We start from the raw sequence: 17,257 nt of genomic DNA, 5'->3' as shown, positions 1-17,257 counted from the left end.
TATTTATAAGTCTATAACACTTCTAGTTGCAATAAATCACACATGGAATTAAAAAACGGAACTGGTTTTATTCTGTACATGTAAAACATTCTATATACACAGTTAAACAACAGTACACACGTTTCTCTCTTAAAAAGGAGACGATTTGCGTCTAAAAATGTATATTTACAAAACAATGGACAATGTCTCTGCCACCATCTGAATGGCCCTCAGAGGATCCACCACGTCTTTGAGTTTGTCTTTTCTGAGAACCCACTCCGGTGCAAACCTAAAAACAACAACAGACAAGTTTAAACATGCAGACTCCAAAAATAATCATCTATTGATACTTTGCAGTTGATGTCATCAACATTCTCTGGGGGTGTGATGATAACCGTAGGCACTGCTCTGTCTTTAACTTTGTAACTCAAGTTAGATGTTCATTTTAGGTTTGTTTTATGATAATCTGAACTACAACAATTGGAACTATAACAGGTGAGCTCATTTGTGCAAGTTCCTCTCAAGTAACATCACAGTCATAAGCTTGATTATACATACGGCATTGGTAGATCAGAGCAACAAGGTCTTGAAAAGAGAAGGTTGAATATTATTCAAACTAGGGCCCGACCTGGATTTTGTTGTGGCCGATATGAAACTGATATAATGGGAGTTGGAGCTGCCGATATAATCGCTGATATATTTAGTGATGTAAAAAGTCACTGTAAATCTTGAATTGTTTAAAAAAACGTAGGTTTGGCTCTAGTGGATTCTAAATTGGGTTTATTTAGGCAACATTTATTGTTATTCTGACTCTTTACATCATATTTACAGACAGTAGGTCAGACTAATGGCATTTTTGCATCACATTCTAGCTAATAGTGATGGGTGTTCCAGTTCTTTTTAGAGAACCGGCTCTTTTGGCTCAGCTCACTAAAGCAACTGTCTCTTTCGGCTCCCAAGCGACTCTTCAGATTGTTTTGTTGCAAGCGGGTCTAAAGCAGAACTGAACCAGGACTGAAAAAGGACTAAACCAGGACTGAAACAGATCTAAACCATGTGTAAAACAGGACTAAACCACAACTGAACCAGGACTGAGTGTCGCCGTCTTTATCTCTCTCCATCTCTCGAGCCCAAGATTAGTCCTTGTTTATTTATTTTATGCTGAACAACAGACAAACATGCACATTTTTTCTATCCTATGCACACGCAGATTTCTGAAAGTTTCGTTTTCAGCCGCTGCCACTGTCAAACTACCAAGAGTCTGCACGCGGCGTGAAGAGAAAAAACGAGAGAGAAAGAGAAAACACGGCTCTTGCTGTTCGCTTCAAAGAGCCGTTCGCTTTTGTTCGCGACCGACCCATCACTACTAGCTAGTAAAGAAACTACCGCTATTAGCCTTTAGCCGTAAATGCTGCGCGCCGCAGTAATTCATTATATGCATAAATATGGATCATTCACATCTATTCACAGCTCATTTATATATCAGTGCAGGTCCTGTAACAAATATACAGCCAATGTAGTCAATCGACCAATAGAAAACAGCCTGTTTATGTGCGGGAGCTACAGCAGCTAATCGCTAACCAATAACAAATAACCAAAACTAGCTTCAAAGTCGACATATTTCCAACATTCACCGCTCATACAGGCTCCTCACATCACAAGTCTGCACTAATAAATGTCCTTTTAATCCAGACTCAAACCGATTGTCCGTAAAAAGAAAATAATCTCAGTGCTTGGATCTATGTCTGCGAGTGTAAACAAACACACTTGAGTGACGTGTGTTCAGGGACAGTACGGAAACACACACAGACAAATGACTCTGCAGATAAATACTGATGTGGAGCCACATATTAGGACATTTATCTGTCTGTAAATTGGATTAAATGAACATAATGTAGAGAGTCTAAGATTTATAACGAGGTATAACATGCCCACGTGAAATATCGGCCCCTATCAGCAAGCATATCGGCCGATAATATCCGTCAACTGATATATCGGTCGGGCTCTAATTGAAACATGCACAAATCACTCCAAATACAACTTCGAGATGGTAAATGAGAATGGAAAACAACCATGACATGACAGGAAGAATAGGTCCACTTGAAATGATCTGAACTTACTGTGCATATCAAAATACTGCAGTATCATCATCGTAATACAAAACAGTTAGAAAACGCCGAGGCTTTGGGGCATCAGATCTATTTGGACAACATTGTTTCTTACGGTTTCTTAAACACTTACTTTGGTGCGGGCCGAGTCTTGCGTGGCGTGGCTTGAATGAAAAAGCTTCCGTTTATGGATGCGTTCATCTTTTGCTTCGTGACGGTTCTTTCGGCGTCCATCTTGTGTTTGCGAGCTGTGAGTCTGTAGATGCTCTGAAGCCTGTCAACGGCTTTGGGCATTTTCATCACCTCCTGGAAACAACAGTCAATCATTACTATAGAGTGCTGAGAAAATGTCCGAAAGCCCAAAGCGGAGTTCATACGTCACATCACAACAACTGGCCAATGTTACTTCCTGGTTTGAGGTAAGAAGCTCTTGCAGCACATTTTTCTAATAAAAATGTGGTAAACATCAACTCTTTTGGCTGCCTGTTATTTAGACCAGATGCCCGTCTTGACACAACGGGTCACAAAATGCTGCACAAACTCTGGAGCAAGGCAATAAATCTAACTCAAAATGCAATGCTGACAGACAATGATCATCTTGAGGCTTTTTAACAGTGAGGTCTACAGCCAATTCTCTGTCAGTTAAAGCTGGTGGTTTGGAGCACAGTTCAGGAACAAATTTCACTAAACAGCTCTTGTTTTGAAAAGGAAAAAAAAAAAAAGAAAAAAATTGAGATCAATATGGAGGGTAAAAAAACTAATGAGTCAGAATACCTGTTTATCGAAGGTATTTTTTAATCAATAAAATCACTGGTAGAGCTGTTAATGGCCACAGTTACATGATGATTTTAATTAAATGTTCTGAATGACATACTTACTGAATTACATAGATAGAAACTATAATTTTACATTGAAAACATGTTAAATCGCCTTTAATTCCGCTCAATGTCTGGGAGTTGGGAAGAGTTCTGATTGGACAGGGACACGAATGTATTTACGTCAACCAGAAAAAAAACACACACTTCAGCTGCTACCGGGTTTTCTGTGATTTCGGTTTGTTGTTACGCCACGGACACAAACATGATCCAAATTTTTTCCGCAGTTGTCCCGATGATAATTGTGCAGCAGCTGAAGAATTCTATCAACAAGTTTTATGTCTGTCAGCTGAGGAGGAGAAGGGAAGAGTGTCGGAGAAGGGAGGAAGAAGACAAAGTGAGTGTGAGGCTGCTCTACCTCAGCCCACTCCCACATCTCGCTCACAAATCCAAAGAGACGTGGATGAAAGTCCGAAGCCAGGACTGGTGGAGCCGGATCGTGTCAGAAGGGCGACACAACGAGCATGTGCTTGAACAACCGGAAGATTTTTATGAAGAATAAACGTTTACATGATCGAGGAATAAATGAATTCAGCTTTAAAATTGGAATAAACTAACCACTTACTTTGGAATTAATTCTGTAGTAAGTGGGAATTAGGAATTACGTGCCTAATTTACATTTTTATTCAACATTAAATGATTTTTATTCAGAATTAAAGCTCCTATGTAAACCTGCCAGCAGTTACACAAACTGTTACACTTTTAACTCAATAGTCAGCAGAATTATATTCCGGAGAAAAGGAACTAATAACAATAGATGAAAAAAAGGGGTAGTGAAAAGAATAACATTTGTTTTATTCTTCTATTTGTGAGTGAAGTTCTCCATACCAGAGCGCGGTGTTTGTCCTGTAGGAGCAGAGCCAGGAGGAAACAGGCTTTGGTGAAGATGCTGCCTCCTTTTTCAGCCACTTTGTCCCCGGCCTTCTCTCTGTATCTTTGCAGCAGGTCGAGCAGAGTCTCCACCGAGCTCTCCACACTGTACACCGCCTCTATGGTCTTATGGTACTACGGGGAAAAAACACAAGGATTTAAAAAGGACCCGTATTCCTCTATTTTCTGATCAAATCATCACAAACATATCTGGAGTTGTGTTTTATTTCATTTCATTTAGGCTCAGAAAACACTCAGTTACTTGAACATGTGTGAATGAAACAAATCACGAGTCCAGGTTTGTTTTTAAGGAAGTAACAACTTTAACATTAGGGCTGGGTATCATTAATCAGTTGCCGATACGATACCTTGATACATAGGCTGCGATACGATACATATCTCCATACAGTGAGCTTTCTATTCTATACAATACATTTCTAATCGATTCGAGGCCCCTAACTCATGGCTGCGATACTAAAAATCTTTGTTAAACCACCTCTTGTGTAAAGTTAACATGAAACACAAACATTTTAAATCATCAAAAAAGTGAAAATGTCAAATGTGTTGAATAAAAAAAGTTTCCTTCCTTGAAACAAGCAACAAAACTTTATTGCTGTAACAAAATAATTTAGGCAAATATACCAAAAAAATACTTGTGGCGATATATCGATACAGCAGCATATCAATACTGTATCATCACATTAAAGAATACGATATATCAATATTTCAATATTTTTGCACACCCCTATTTAACATGCTCCCATTTTGCTTAATATTTAATAAATAAATGTTATAATAGTACCGTATTTTCTGCACTATTAGGCGCTGTGGATTATAAGGCGCACATTGCACTCGCTTTTTTGGTTCGTTCTTCCATTCCGTTGCTCGTCCGTGTGGAGTGATGAGTGTGATGCGGGTGGTGCGGCTTTGTAGTTTACTGAAGTCGTGCTGGGACACCCGAGTGGATCCGTGTATAGGGCGCTCTGGATTGTGGGTGCGCAGTCGTTTTTTTGATGGGGTTGGAGGCTTAAGAGTGCACCCTATAGCCCGGAAAATAAGGTAAATTACAAAGCCGCACCACCCACAGCCACACTCATCACTCCACGCTGACGAGGAACGGAGGAACGAACCAAAAAAGCGAGTGCAATGTGCCACTTCTAGACACAACTCAACAACTGAGTCACTGCGAACACGCCGACAATCCAGCGGTCCCAGACAGCACCCTCCCTACACGCCACAACTGAACAAAGCCCAAAGTCACCGTGAACGCACCAAACAAAGTCCCACTGACCCATCCAACTGTTGTGTTTCGTTTAAAGTCCAGTGCGGTTTATTTGTGAAAAAAGTTTGAAAATAGACCATTTAATGACAGTGCGCCTTATAATCCAGAGCACCCAATAGTGCAGAACATACGGTACTGAAGTCGTGCTGGGACACCCAAGTGGATTTGTGTATAGGATTGTCATTTTTTGATGGGGTTGGAGGCTGAAGAGCGCGCCCTATAGCCCGGAAAATACGGTAATATTAGCAAGGCAAATAATCAAGCTCAAAACTTAAATCATGCTCATATTTTGCCTCATTACCTCTTTTTTTAATATATACTCTTTTTAATTGTATTCTTTCTACAGTGACTTTGAGTGTTTAGAAAATATATAAATAAAATGCATTATAATTAAAATTCAGTGATGAGCTTGGCCATGTCTGCAGATTTGAGCTGACTGTGCACAGACACTTTTCTTATAAGGGGTCATGTTCTCCACACTTTCTCTTCCTCTTTTTTTTTTTTTTTTTTTTAAATCCTGTTTCAAAAGCGAACAGTGTTACAACATTCCAGGATTTTATTCATGAATAGACAAATTAAAAAGGGAAGTCACTGAACTACATCTAACATTTAAAGTAGACAAAGACAAAACAACTTCAGAGCTTCAATCCATTTTATAACTCTTTACCTTTGTCTTAAACGTTTAATTTGAGGTTTGTGTTTTCATGTACCTACAATTTCCACCCACATTAAAGGGTCCATATAATGCTATTTTATAATGCTATTTCTCATCAAATCATAGAGTTATATTTTGTTTCGTTCACACAAATCCTGCATATTTAGATGTTTTTTTTCTCTCTCAAACGGAAAACACCGGTCCACCTTGTAATGTCATGTGGTAATACAAGTGAATCTGTGTATCATTTGTTCATTTGTTTTTCAATATAAAACCAAAAATAAGAAAACGAAAAAAAAAAAAAAAACTGTTTTCTTCATTATTTTTCTCCAAATCAAAATGAAAAAACGGATGATGATACGCTTTTTCAGTTTTCAATTTTGTGTTTAAATGAATAAGGGAAAAAACGGATAACGGTTCCGTTTCTGTGACTTAAACTGTGATGCTGGACTTTTGTGCGACATACGGACTGAACCAGGACTGAACCAGGACTGAACCAGGACTGAACCAGGACTGAACCAGGACTGAACCAGGTCCGGGACCAGACAAGAACCAGACCAGAACCAGACAGGGACTAAGACCAGGACTGAGGCAAGGACCAGACTTAGACCGGGACTGACAGTGGGATCAGAGCAGGACTAAGACCGGGACTGAGACCCGGACCAGACCAGAAGTGAAAACGGTTTAGTCCTGGGTCAGTCCTGGTTCAGTCCTGGGTCAGTCTGTATGCGGCGCAAAAGTCCAGCATCGCAGTTTAAGTCAGAGAAACGGTCATTATCCGTTTTTTCCATTATTCATTTAAACACTAAATTGAAAACTGAAAAAACGAATCGTTATCTGTTTTTTTCATTTTGGTTTTGGAGACAAATAATAAAGAAAACTGTTGTTTTTTCATTTTCTTATTTTTGGTTTTATATTGAAAAACGAATGAACAAATGATACACAGATTCACTTGTATTACCACATGACATTACAAGGTGGACCAGTGTTTTCCGTTTGAGAGAGAAAAAAACAGTCTAAATATGCAGGATTTGTGTTCCACTGTGTTTTTCAACTCCATGCATCTTTACTAGAATTATTTGGATCGTTTCAGCACTGGATTTGCCAACCTCTACTATACAAAAGGTAAAAGGAGCTGTTCACTTGGAAACCTGACCTAATAATAATAATAATAATAATAATAAAGAGTTATTCAAACATGTGTGAATAAAACAACAACTTTGGGTATGATGAGGTAAGAACAGTAAATTTTTGCATAATAACAAACAACAATCAGTACAAAACAGGAAGTAGCACTGGATTTTATAAATTTTTGGAAAGGTGAATTCTAAAAAAAAACAGAATCCTTCTACCTATGTCATCAAAACTGAAAACACTTTTTTTTCTTTCTAATTGTAATTAATTTGTAATTAATTAATTTTTTATATAAGTTTTGGCCCTTGTCTACACTGTGCTTGCTAGGTAAAAGATATGGAAAAATAGAAAAAAATTTATTACATTCTTAAATATTATAGATGCATTTTAAGGCTAAGGCATATTATATATTATGATCTTAGACTCCAGATCATAATATAGTAAGACTGTCAAATAGAGGTCTCGGGCAAAGAATTGTAATTTTCAGTCCTGCTCCCACCCGCATCTGCGATACTTTGTCCCGTGTGCGCCCGCAAGTCCCGCAGGATGGGAAGCTTTGCTCTCTTAAGCTCTATCAAACACGGAGAAGTGAAAGGAATTGGGCTGCGTATGGGAGGAGGCGCGGTGGGCGGTCCGACGGCACGGTTAAGTCCTGGCTAAATCCTGTTTTAGTCCTGGTTTAGTGGTGTGTGGCGTACGGGACGGGGACGAGGCGAAGGTCTGCTGCTTCAAATGTTTTTATTAATGCCAAATAAAATATCCAGCACAAATTATGCATTGCACACTCATTTAGTTTGAGGGACTGCAGTTTATCATTATTGAAGTCACGTTTGCAGGATTAGTCTGGAGTTACCTTGGATAAATTGAGCAGGATCTGGATGGAGTAAGTGATGACTTCCATACAGGGGACGCTCCTGTTGCAGCAGCGAATCAGAGTGAAGATGACGTTTGTGGCTCCGCTCTCCACCAGGCGCTCACAGCACTCGGGGGACAGCCTGGTGGCTGTCTCTGGAATTGCACCGAGGGAAAGAGCCATGTAGTTGAAGACAGGACATAAAACGGTGCACTATGTAAATGGTCACATTTTTCTATAGCGCTTTTCCACCTTCAAGGCACTCAAAGCGCTTTACAACAAGGAACCACTCACCCATTCACACACACATTCACACACCAGTGTACGCAGACACTGGCAAGGTGGGTTAAGTGTCTTGCCCAAGGACACAATGGCAGCATTCATCTGTGGGAGCTGGAATCACACCAGCAAACCTGTGGGTCAGTGGATCTGACCACTCAACCTGTGATGTTTTTTTTATGTCGAGAGCTGGATTTGAACCACCAACCTTCAGATTAGTGGGCAAATGCTCTACAAACTGAGCTACAAACTCAGTACTGTCTCTCTCACTCCACATCTCTCACCCCACGTTTCTCTCTCTCTCTTTCTCTCACTCCCCGTCATCCCCATAACCCCACCCCTATGGCAAAAATCGGTTGGAAAATGTCAGATATCTGTTTAAAAGAAAAAAAAAAAAAGTATCTCCCCATGTGTCCATTCCAAATTCTACAGCAGTGTGAGTCAGTGTGAGTCAGTGTGAGTCAGTGTGAGCCAGTGTGAGCCAGTGTGAGCCAGTGTGAGCCAGTGTGAGCCAGTGTGAGCCAGTGTGAGCCAGTGTGAGCCAGTGTGAGTCAGTGTGAGTCAGTGTGAGCCAGTGTGAGCCAGTGTGAGCCAGTGTGAGTCAGTGTGAGTCAGTGTGAGCCAGTGTGAGCCAGTGTGAGCCAGTGTGAGCCAGTGTGAGCCAGTGTGAGCCTTACCCAGATTCTTCAGGGCCTCCAGTATGTAGGAGAAGTGCTTGTATCGTAGCAGGTAGTCCAGGGCGGTGGAGGTTTTATTGCAGAGCTTGTCCTCTTCTCTGGCATCTGCAGTCACTTTTCTTAGACGCTGCCTCAGCTTCACCACTTTGGCGTTATCGTTCAGACAGCGGGAGCGGTATCCTCTCCAAAGAGCCTGTACACACACACACACACACGGGTTAAGTTACACTCAGAAGAACGGGTCAAATGCACAGGATGAACTAGTGTCATGAGGGCAACCTTGGTCAGTGAAGATGTATGGAGTTTAAAAACACAGTGGAGCCAGTGTTTTCCTCAGCGCTTTATAGTTAGGGTGGCCGCCTTGACAACAAGTGGCCCTCCCCCCCTTGACGACGTCCCTCCGAAACACGTGAATCCTCGTAAAACCACCTGCTCTACCTGCTCCTCACTTTTTTGACAGAACAGACTTGCCTAACCAATTTTCTGTGGGAAACACTGGTGGAGCACTTCCTGTATCACCACATGACATCACAAGGTGGAACAGAGTGTTTTCAGTTAGAGAGAAGAACTCAGCCTAAATATGCAGGGTTTGTGTGCTAAAGTCCAATGAGGTTCGTTTGGTTTTCCGATAATTTAAGTTATTAGGTTTTTTTCTCCAACCAAGAGTTTGTTTTCATACCTGACAGTTTGGGCTGCTCTCTAGCGGTCTTCCTCAGAGTGATCACGTGATATTGCTGTGACGTGTCTGGTCAGCTGATTTATACATGTTTTTGGAGTGTCTTCCTACTAGTGGAGGCAGGATGACAGTGCATCTGCAGTCTGACTTCCTCAGGACAGTATCCCAGGCGCAGATGGCACTGTCATCCTGCCTCCACCACAACATCACGTGATCACTCTGAGGTAGAGCGCTAGTGAGCAGCTGAAACTGTCAGGTATGAAAACAAACTCTTGGTCTGAAACAAGAACCTAATAACATAAATTGTGTCAGAGAATTTAAGTAATTTATCTTCCACGTACATCTCTCAGTTTAACATTAACTCACAAAAGCTATATTTATACCAGGATCCTCTCTTGGCACACCATTGGTATATCATTATCTAAATTGTGGCATATTGCTGTTTAACCGGTGTCTACTGGCCTTCATAGTCTCACCACACTTGCTTTATAAACCTCCTCCTTTGGAAGCAGAGTCAAGGGGCAACACTCAAAGATCATACCATGTTCACTTTTGAAATCAGACTATGTTCACTCCTCAAGTCTCACCGGTCCCTATTCTTGATGGTAAATACTTTTCCTGCTTAAGATGTCCATTTGGTCTTTTACTTTCACCCTTTCTTGAACAAGGTGAAAACTTCAACAATACATTGTGTGTTGAAAGTGTGAATGAAGCAAAACACAACTCCAGGTATGTTTTTGATGAGGAAACGAAATTAAAACAAATCAGAAAATAACGTAATATAGGTCCTTTAATCATATCGCGAAGCCCTACCTCTCTACGTCAAAGTGCTGTTATCCTTTGTACAATTCAGCCTGAACTGATAAATTTCTGCAAAGTTTCATTCGTATTCACCTTATTCTGCCTCACCCACTTTTGTCTCTCTGTGCTCCAAAACTGCTTTCATATGGTGGCACTTCAGGTTAAATGGGAATCCCATTCATGCTAATGGCAAATTTGAGAAGTTCTGCTGATTAAATCTGACAATGTTGGTTTATTTATGTACAATATTCATTGTTCATGTGCATCAACAAATCACACTGTTGATTCTCTGGGGGGCTTAAAAATGGCTTTATAGTCAGTAATGAACTTATTTGCAGGTAGGATCAACCCATACAAAATAATACAACCGGAATAAGGTGAATAAGTTGCCTGAACAACCATTCTTTCTGAATCCAGAAGGGACTGGAACTGGACAAAAGAATGTGAAAATCCTCCTGCATTTGAGAGACACGTGATACAAATGAGCTGCGGTTGGATTGTCTCAAGTTTGGATGCAGACATCTCTTGAAACTAAGCATATGTCACGCTGATTGGTTAAGCCACCTGTCAATCACGACCTCTGAAATCGAGAAGACCAGATGTCACGATGTAAAGTTTAGTCAAAGCGTGTGGTTCTGGCTGGGTGAGTTCAGGTAAGTGAATAAGCCTCATGGTACAGAGCGGTGCGACGTACCTGAGCTTTGACGATGCCTTGGTGAACCCTCTTTTGGCGTCTGAGGAAGAGGAGCTTACGAGCGGCCTGCTGGAGGACACAGGCAGCTTTTTGACGCCGATCGAACCAGCGCTTCACCACTCTCTGAACTAGGACCACCTTCCTCCTGTCGTCATGGTAACGTCTCCTCTGAATCCAGACTCTTACCCAACGCTAGACAGAGAGAAAGATAATTCCATAGTTACAATGTGTTATGATTGCTACTGAAACTATAGGATAAAATTGATTAAATGGAAGATTATTTTTAAATTCCAATAATAGTAATACATTTTTTTACTCCATTATGAAAGTTTGGTGATTTTTTTTTTTTTTTTTTTTTTTAAACATATTCCCTATTTAGACAGTTTGTAAAATTTTAAACTGTAATAAATTCTGTGGTTGGAAACATCACTAGGGAATTCATAACTTACCTAGAAAAACTCCTTTAAAGTACACAGAAAGTATTATCTGACAATACAAATATAAGGAAACACCTTTATTTTGTTGAAATCATGTTTAAAGTATCAGAAAAATGTGTTTCTTAAGTGTAAAATGTTACATTTTGTACAGAATTATCCCTAGTGTGATGTCATCAGTGTGGACTTCCTGTAATTATCAACATATTATTCGACTTCTCTTCAAATTGCTTTTAAAACTGTAATTACTTTTAGCAGAGAATTCACAATCCGCAGTGTCCTCTATATCACCTGATTTACAGTTTGTGCAAGCTTACCTGGATGGTGATGACAGAGTAGATCTGTTTCTTAGCAGAGACCAGGGCCCAGTGGACTCTCAGAGCTCTCTGGATCTTTATGGCCTGGAGATGGTGGAAAACCGCAGCAGTAAAACGCAGTCTCCTCTCAGCCTGTGCAGCCTCCAGCTCCTGAAAGAGTAAAACATCACATCAATATGAGCTGCTGGGTTGAGATTATCCAGCAATGGTTGCCTAATAATAACTTGTAAGGGCAAAGCAAATTTTCTAATCCATGGTCCAAAGGAAATACCATTTAAAGGGATGTCTAAATCTCATGGTACAATATTAAAAGGTGCATTATGTATCTTTTCGGATGGAGGGTTGATTGTCTTTCCTTTGAAAATACTCTGACATTGCTACAGTCAGTGGGTTTAGTTCTGATAACGCTTCATATCTCCAATTTAATTTTGATAATGTACTTGCATGGAAATATTTTTATACACCATACACCATGACGACACACTGGCCTGCTTAAAATATTGAGAAACTTTTTTTTCTTTTTTTGGTAAAAAGTGGTTAAATGGCTCATATTTCTCTATATCTGATCTTTGTTTTAATGCAGTTTCCTTATCAAAAACATACCCAGAGCTGTGTTTTGATTCATTTGCACATGTTTAAACACACAAATCCTGCATATTTTGAGTTCTTCTCTCAAACAGGAAACACTCTGTTCCACCTAGTGATGTCATGTGGTAATACAGGATGTGCTTCCCTGGGTTTTTATAATCTCACTGGAATAATTTGGATAATTAATGTCTACCAAACGCAAGGTAAAAAACATTACCAATTTAAATTTTATATGGAGCATAAGTTGACATTTCTTTTGCGTCTAAAATTCTCAAAATGTTCTTATATTATGACCAGAATAATCACAATCAGAAATTAAGTAATCTGGGCATCCTTAACTGACACACTACCTGTTTTCTTATGATCCAGCTCCTCCAGTGCTTCTGAAGTGCGACGGCCGCCCGCTTCCATCTGCTGTAGTCATCGCGTTGTCTTCTGCCCATCTGCACTGCCCGAAGTCGGCTCTGCAGCTTCAAGACTGCCTCTTTTGTCTTCTGGAAGCGTTTTCTCTGGACGTAGCACCTCCACTGAGACTGGATGGCAACTGCAGCTTCATTTTTGCGAGCAAGATTTTTTCTGATTCTCCAACCTCTGTACGCAGCCTGAATGACAACTGTGGCGTGTTTGATTTTGAGAAACGAGCTTCGATCTTTTCTTTGTAGGACCCAGGAGCGGTAGTATCTTTGGATGATGATAGCTGACAGACGCACAGCTTTGTACGAAACTTCATTTTTGTGTCTTCTAAAAGCTGATTGGATAACTATAGCTGCTTTGTGCCAATTGGACACTTCCTTCCTGACTTGATATCCTCTGTATGTGGCCTGAATGCTCATTGCAGCTTTTCGCATTCTCTGAAATTGTTCCTTTTGCTTGTTGGCTGCTACTGTTGCGCGGTATTTTTTCTGAATAGTTATTACAGCAGATTTCAGAGCCAAATACTGCTTTCTTTGACAGTAAGCTTTGTATGCTTGCTGTACAACTCCTAGCAGCTTGGTGCATTTTCTTGACCCTTTGCCTTGCTTTCATCGCTCGATATCCGGCTTGCAGCACGACAACTGCTTCTTTTTGCTTCTGATAGTTTTGCATTTCAAATTTCATACGTCTCTGAGCTCTAAACTTCTGCTGAATCAAGCAAGCTGCCCGTCGCTGTTTTCTGAAGATTGACTGTTCCTTGTGCTTTCTGAAATTTGCTTGAATGACAGTTGCCGCTCTGTGCATTCTGGAGAGTCTCTTTCGGGCTTGGTGGCTTCTGAACGCTGCTTGGAGGACGATGGCACTTCGTTTGTACTGGATGAACTTTGACCTTTGCCGCTGCTGCAAAACCAAAGCTCGATAATGCCTTTGGATAATTACAGCTGCCAAACGTAACGCCTGGAATTTCATTTCTTCTCTGTACCTTCGGAAATTTGACTGGATCACGGTAGCAGCTTTATTCCGATTTGCGAGCTCTTTTCTCACTTGATGTCCTCGGAAAACTGCTTGCAGTAACATAACTGCTCTCCGTGTCTGTTGGTAGCATTGGATTTGTCTCTTTGCTGCTTTGGTCGCTCTGTACCTTCTCTGGATTGTCAATGTGGAGTTTTTCAGAGCTTGGTACCGCTTGCGTTCACAATGTGTTCTGTAACTTCTTTGGATTACACAAGCGGCACGATGCATTTGCTTGATGTGTTGCCTCGATCTCATTCCACGGTACGCTGCTTGTATGACGACCGAAGCCTTCTTTTGTTGTTGATAACACTGTAGCTCACGTTTCATTTGTTTTCGCGCTCTATACCTCTGCTGAAGAACACGCGCTGCCCATTGCCGTCTCTTAAAATCTGCTCTCCGCTTGTGCATTCTGAAGTTTGCTTGGATGACAGTAGCAGCTTTGCGCATTTTAGCAATGTTTTTCCGTGCGCAGTGGCCCCTAAACATCGCCTGAATCTTGACCACTGAACGCCTCAACTTCAAAAACTGGTTTCGCTTTTGTTTTTGAAGAACCCAGGAGCGGTAATGTCTTTGGATGATGATGGCTGAGAGACGCATCGCTTGGTATTTAACCTCCTCTTTATGTTTCCTGAAAGCTGACTGGATAACAGTAGCAGCCTGGTGCAAGTGAGCGACCTCCTTTCTAACTTTAAGACCTCTGTACGCAGATTGGATGACCACTGCAGCCTTTCGCATTTTCTGAAACTCATGCTTTTGCTTCCTGGCTTCTGCTGTTGCGCGATACCTTTTCTGAATTGTTAGTGCTGCGTTTTTAAGAGCCAAATACTGCTTTCGTTGACAGTAAGCTTTGTAGGCTTGCTGTACAACTCCAGCAGCTTGGTGCATGTGTTTGATACTTTGCCTTACTTTCAATCCTCTGTACGCAGCCTGCAGCACAATGACGGCTTTCTTTTGCTGCTGATAGCTCTGCACATCCAATCTCATTTGCTTTTGAGCTCTAAATCTTTTCTGCAAGACACAAGCTGCCCGTCGCTGCAGTTTGAAGCTTGACTGTTGCTTGTATCTCTTGAAATTAGCCTGAATGAGAGTTGCTGCTCGGTGCATTTTGGCGACGTTTTTTCGGACTTGAAAACCCCTGAAGTAACTCTGAATGACGATAGCTGACTGTCGTGTTTTCATAAAATGTGCTCTGTCTTGTTTTTTCAGAAGCCAGGAGCGGTAACGTCTCTGGATGATGACGGCCGACAAACGCATGGCTTGAAATTTTGCTTCTTCTCTGTGTTTCCTGAAAGCTGATTGGATAACAGTGGCAGCGTGGTTCCAACTGGCTACCTCCTTTCGAACTTGACACCCTCGGTACACTGCCTGAACAACCACGGCTGCATTTCTCATTTGCAGATATCGCGCACGTTCTTTTTTGGCTACAACTGAAGCCCTGTACCTCTCTTGGATTATAATCGCAGCCAGTTTCATCGCGAGAAAACGTCTACGCTGACTGTAGGTTTGGAAAGCTCTCTGAACCACAACTGCAGCCTCATCTCGTTTTTTCATTAACCTTCTTGCGAGCATTCCCCGAAAAGCAGCTTGTATGACGACAACGGCGTTTCTTTTGACTTTCAGAGCTAGCCTTTCCTGGTTCATTTTTTGATTGGCCCTAAAATGGTCTTGCAACACCTTGGCGGCCCATCTGAGCTTGCTGTAGCGGGCTTGTTGCTTGTATTTTCTGAAATGAGATTGGATAATAGTTGCGGCTGTGTGCTTTCTACGCAAATCCTTTCTGATCAAATGCCCTCGCCATGCGGACTGCAAGCAAACGGCAGATTTTCTCATCGTCAAATAGTCACAGCGCTGGTTTCTGGCCATTTTTACAGCTCTAAACCATCTTTGGCAAACTATAGCCGCTTTCTTCAAGGCCACAAATTGGCTCCTAGTGTGATACGCGCGAAATGCTCTCTGTATAACGACAGCAGCTTTTCGCATTTCACAAATGTGCTTCCTTGTTTTGTACCCACGATATGCTGCTTGGAGAGTTACTGCGGCGGATTTCATTGACCTGTACTTTTCAACTTGTTGGTCCCTCAGTCTTTTGGCTCTGTATCGTTCTTGAATGATAATCGCCGCGCATTTCGTTGCAAGAAACGCCATTCGAATTTGGTACATTCTGAAATGAGCTTGTATCACGGTAGCAGCGTCATGTTGTCGTTTTAAATCTCTCCTCACCAAATTTCCTCTAAAAACAGCCTGGACTTTTAGCGTAGCTTCCTTGAGCCGTCTATATTCGCTCTGTTTTTTTCTGCTGATAATCAAGGCCCTGTATCGGCTTTGGATGACGATGGCTGCGCTTTGGAGCAAATTGTATCTCTTTTGTTGCAAGAACATTTTAACGTAAGACTGTATGACGGTGGCTGCTCCGTGCATTTTCTTCATCTCCTTTCGGACCACCATGCCTCTGTATGCGGCTTGCAAAGAAATGGTGGCTGTGCGCGTATCTAAAAATGCTTTCCTTGCAATTTTCTGAGCCATATATGCTCTGAAATGTTGCTGGATTACGAGCGCTGATGTTTTGGTTGACTTGTATTGTTTTTGCGCAACATGTCTGCGAAACCAAGCTTGTATGATGGTAGCAGAGCGTGTCTGCTCATCCAGTTTCTTCCTAACCATTCTCCCTCTCCATGTTGCTTGAATTTTCAGTGTTGCGTTTCTGAGCGCGAGGTAAGAATCCTCCGTCTTCTTCGCCGTACGTGTGGCTCTGTATTTTCGCTGGATCAAAATGGCCGATGTCTTCATGAGACCATAGCGTTTCTGGACAGTATACCTTCTAAATGCAGCTTGAATTACCGTTGCAGAGTCGTGCTGTTTTCTCAAAGAGTCACGGACCAGTTTTCCACGGTACGCTGCTTGTAATGTAATTGCTGCACTTTTCATCATCAGAAACTCTTGTTGAACGGCATTTCTTTTGAGTAAAGATCTGAAGTGTTGCTGGATTACAACAGCTGCCATGGTCATTTTTGAGATTTCTTTTCGTACACGGTAGCCCCTGAATGCGCTTTGAATGACGGTAGCCGAGTAGTGTTCACGTTTTAGCATCTGGAAGCATTGCCGCTGTAGATAACCTCTGTACTGGGCTTGTATCAGCACAGCGCTAACTTTGATCTTTCTGTATTGGTGCAGACAGACTTGCATCCTGTACCAAGCTTGAATCTTCACAGCTGCCGCCACTTTTTGAGATGTTTTTTTCTCAAACCACTTCCTGAAGATGGTTTGTATGACTCTGGCAGCGTGGTTCTCCCTCTCCATTTTCCGAGTTTTCCAGAGTCTATAGGCTCTTTGGATCTTTACTGTCGCAGCCCGGAGACGCAAAAATGACTCCCGTTCCATCTTTGCCGTAGACCAAGCTCTGGTGTAGGTTTGGATCACAGACACTGCCCAGAGAGTGGTTCTATACGCAGACGCTGCCCTTTGCATCCTCCACTGTGCCTGGAGGACAATGGTGTGGTACCTGAGGCGTTGGTAGGACCTCATGGCATAAAACATTCTCCAGTTAGCCTGTAGGACAAAAAAGATATTTAGTTTATGCTTCTGCCACAATATGGAGGTTAACTTCTCA

At 41.6% G+C, this 17,257-nt stretch overlaps 1 protein-coding gene across 1 annotated transcript in view; it reads right to left on the bottom strand.

Annotated features, from left to right (window-relative positions):
* Positions 1–48: 48 nt before the first annotated feature.
* The window catches only part of LOC110160239 (assembly factor for spindle microtubules), a 38,759-nt gene continuing 21,550 nt past the window's right edge, over positions 49–17,257 (bottom strand). The window contains 9 exon segments of the mRNA XM_055164570.1: positions 49–268; positions 2,221–2,393; positions 3,791–3,967; positions 7,757–7,911; positions 8,713–8,905; positions 10,884–11,075; positions 11,635–11,784; positions 12,573–13,205; positions 13,207–17,196. Coding sequence (XP_055020545.1) covers positions 166–268; positions 2,221–2,393; positions 3,791–3,967; positions 7,757–7,911; positions 8,713–8,905; positions 10,884–11,075; positions 11,635–11,784; positions 12,573–13,205; positions 13,207–17,196 — 5,766 coding nt within the window. The 3' untranslated portion in view covers positions 49–165.

The sequence above is a fragment of the Boleophthalmus pectinirostris genome, unplaced genomic scaffold (genome assembly GCF_026225935.1).
Source record: "Boleophthalmus pectinirostris isolate CB_2022bp ecotype Guang Dong unplaced genomic scaffold, ASM2622593v1 HiC_scaffold_7, whole genome shotgun sequence".
Classification (NCBI taxonomy): Eukaryota; Metazoa; Chordata; class Actinopteri; order Gobiiformes; family Gobiidae; genus Boleophthalmus; species Boleophthalmus pectinirostris.
This window is presented reverse-complemented; position numbering and strand designations above follow the sequence as displayed.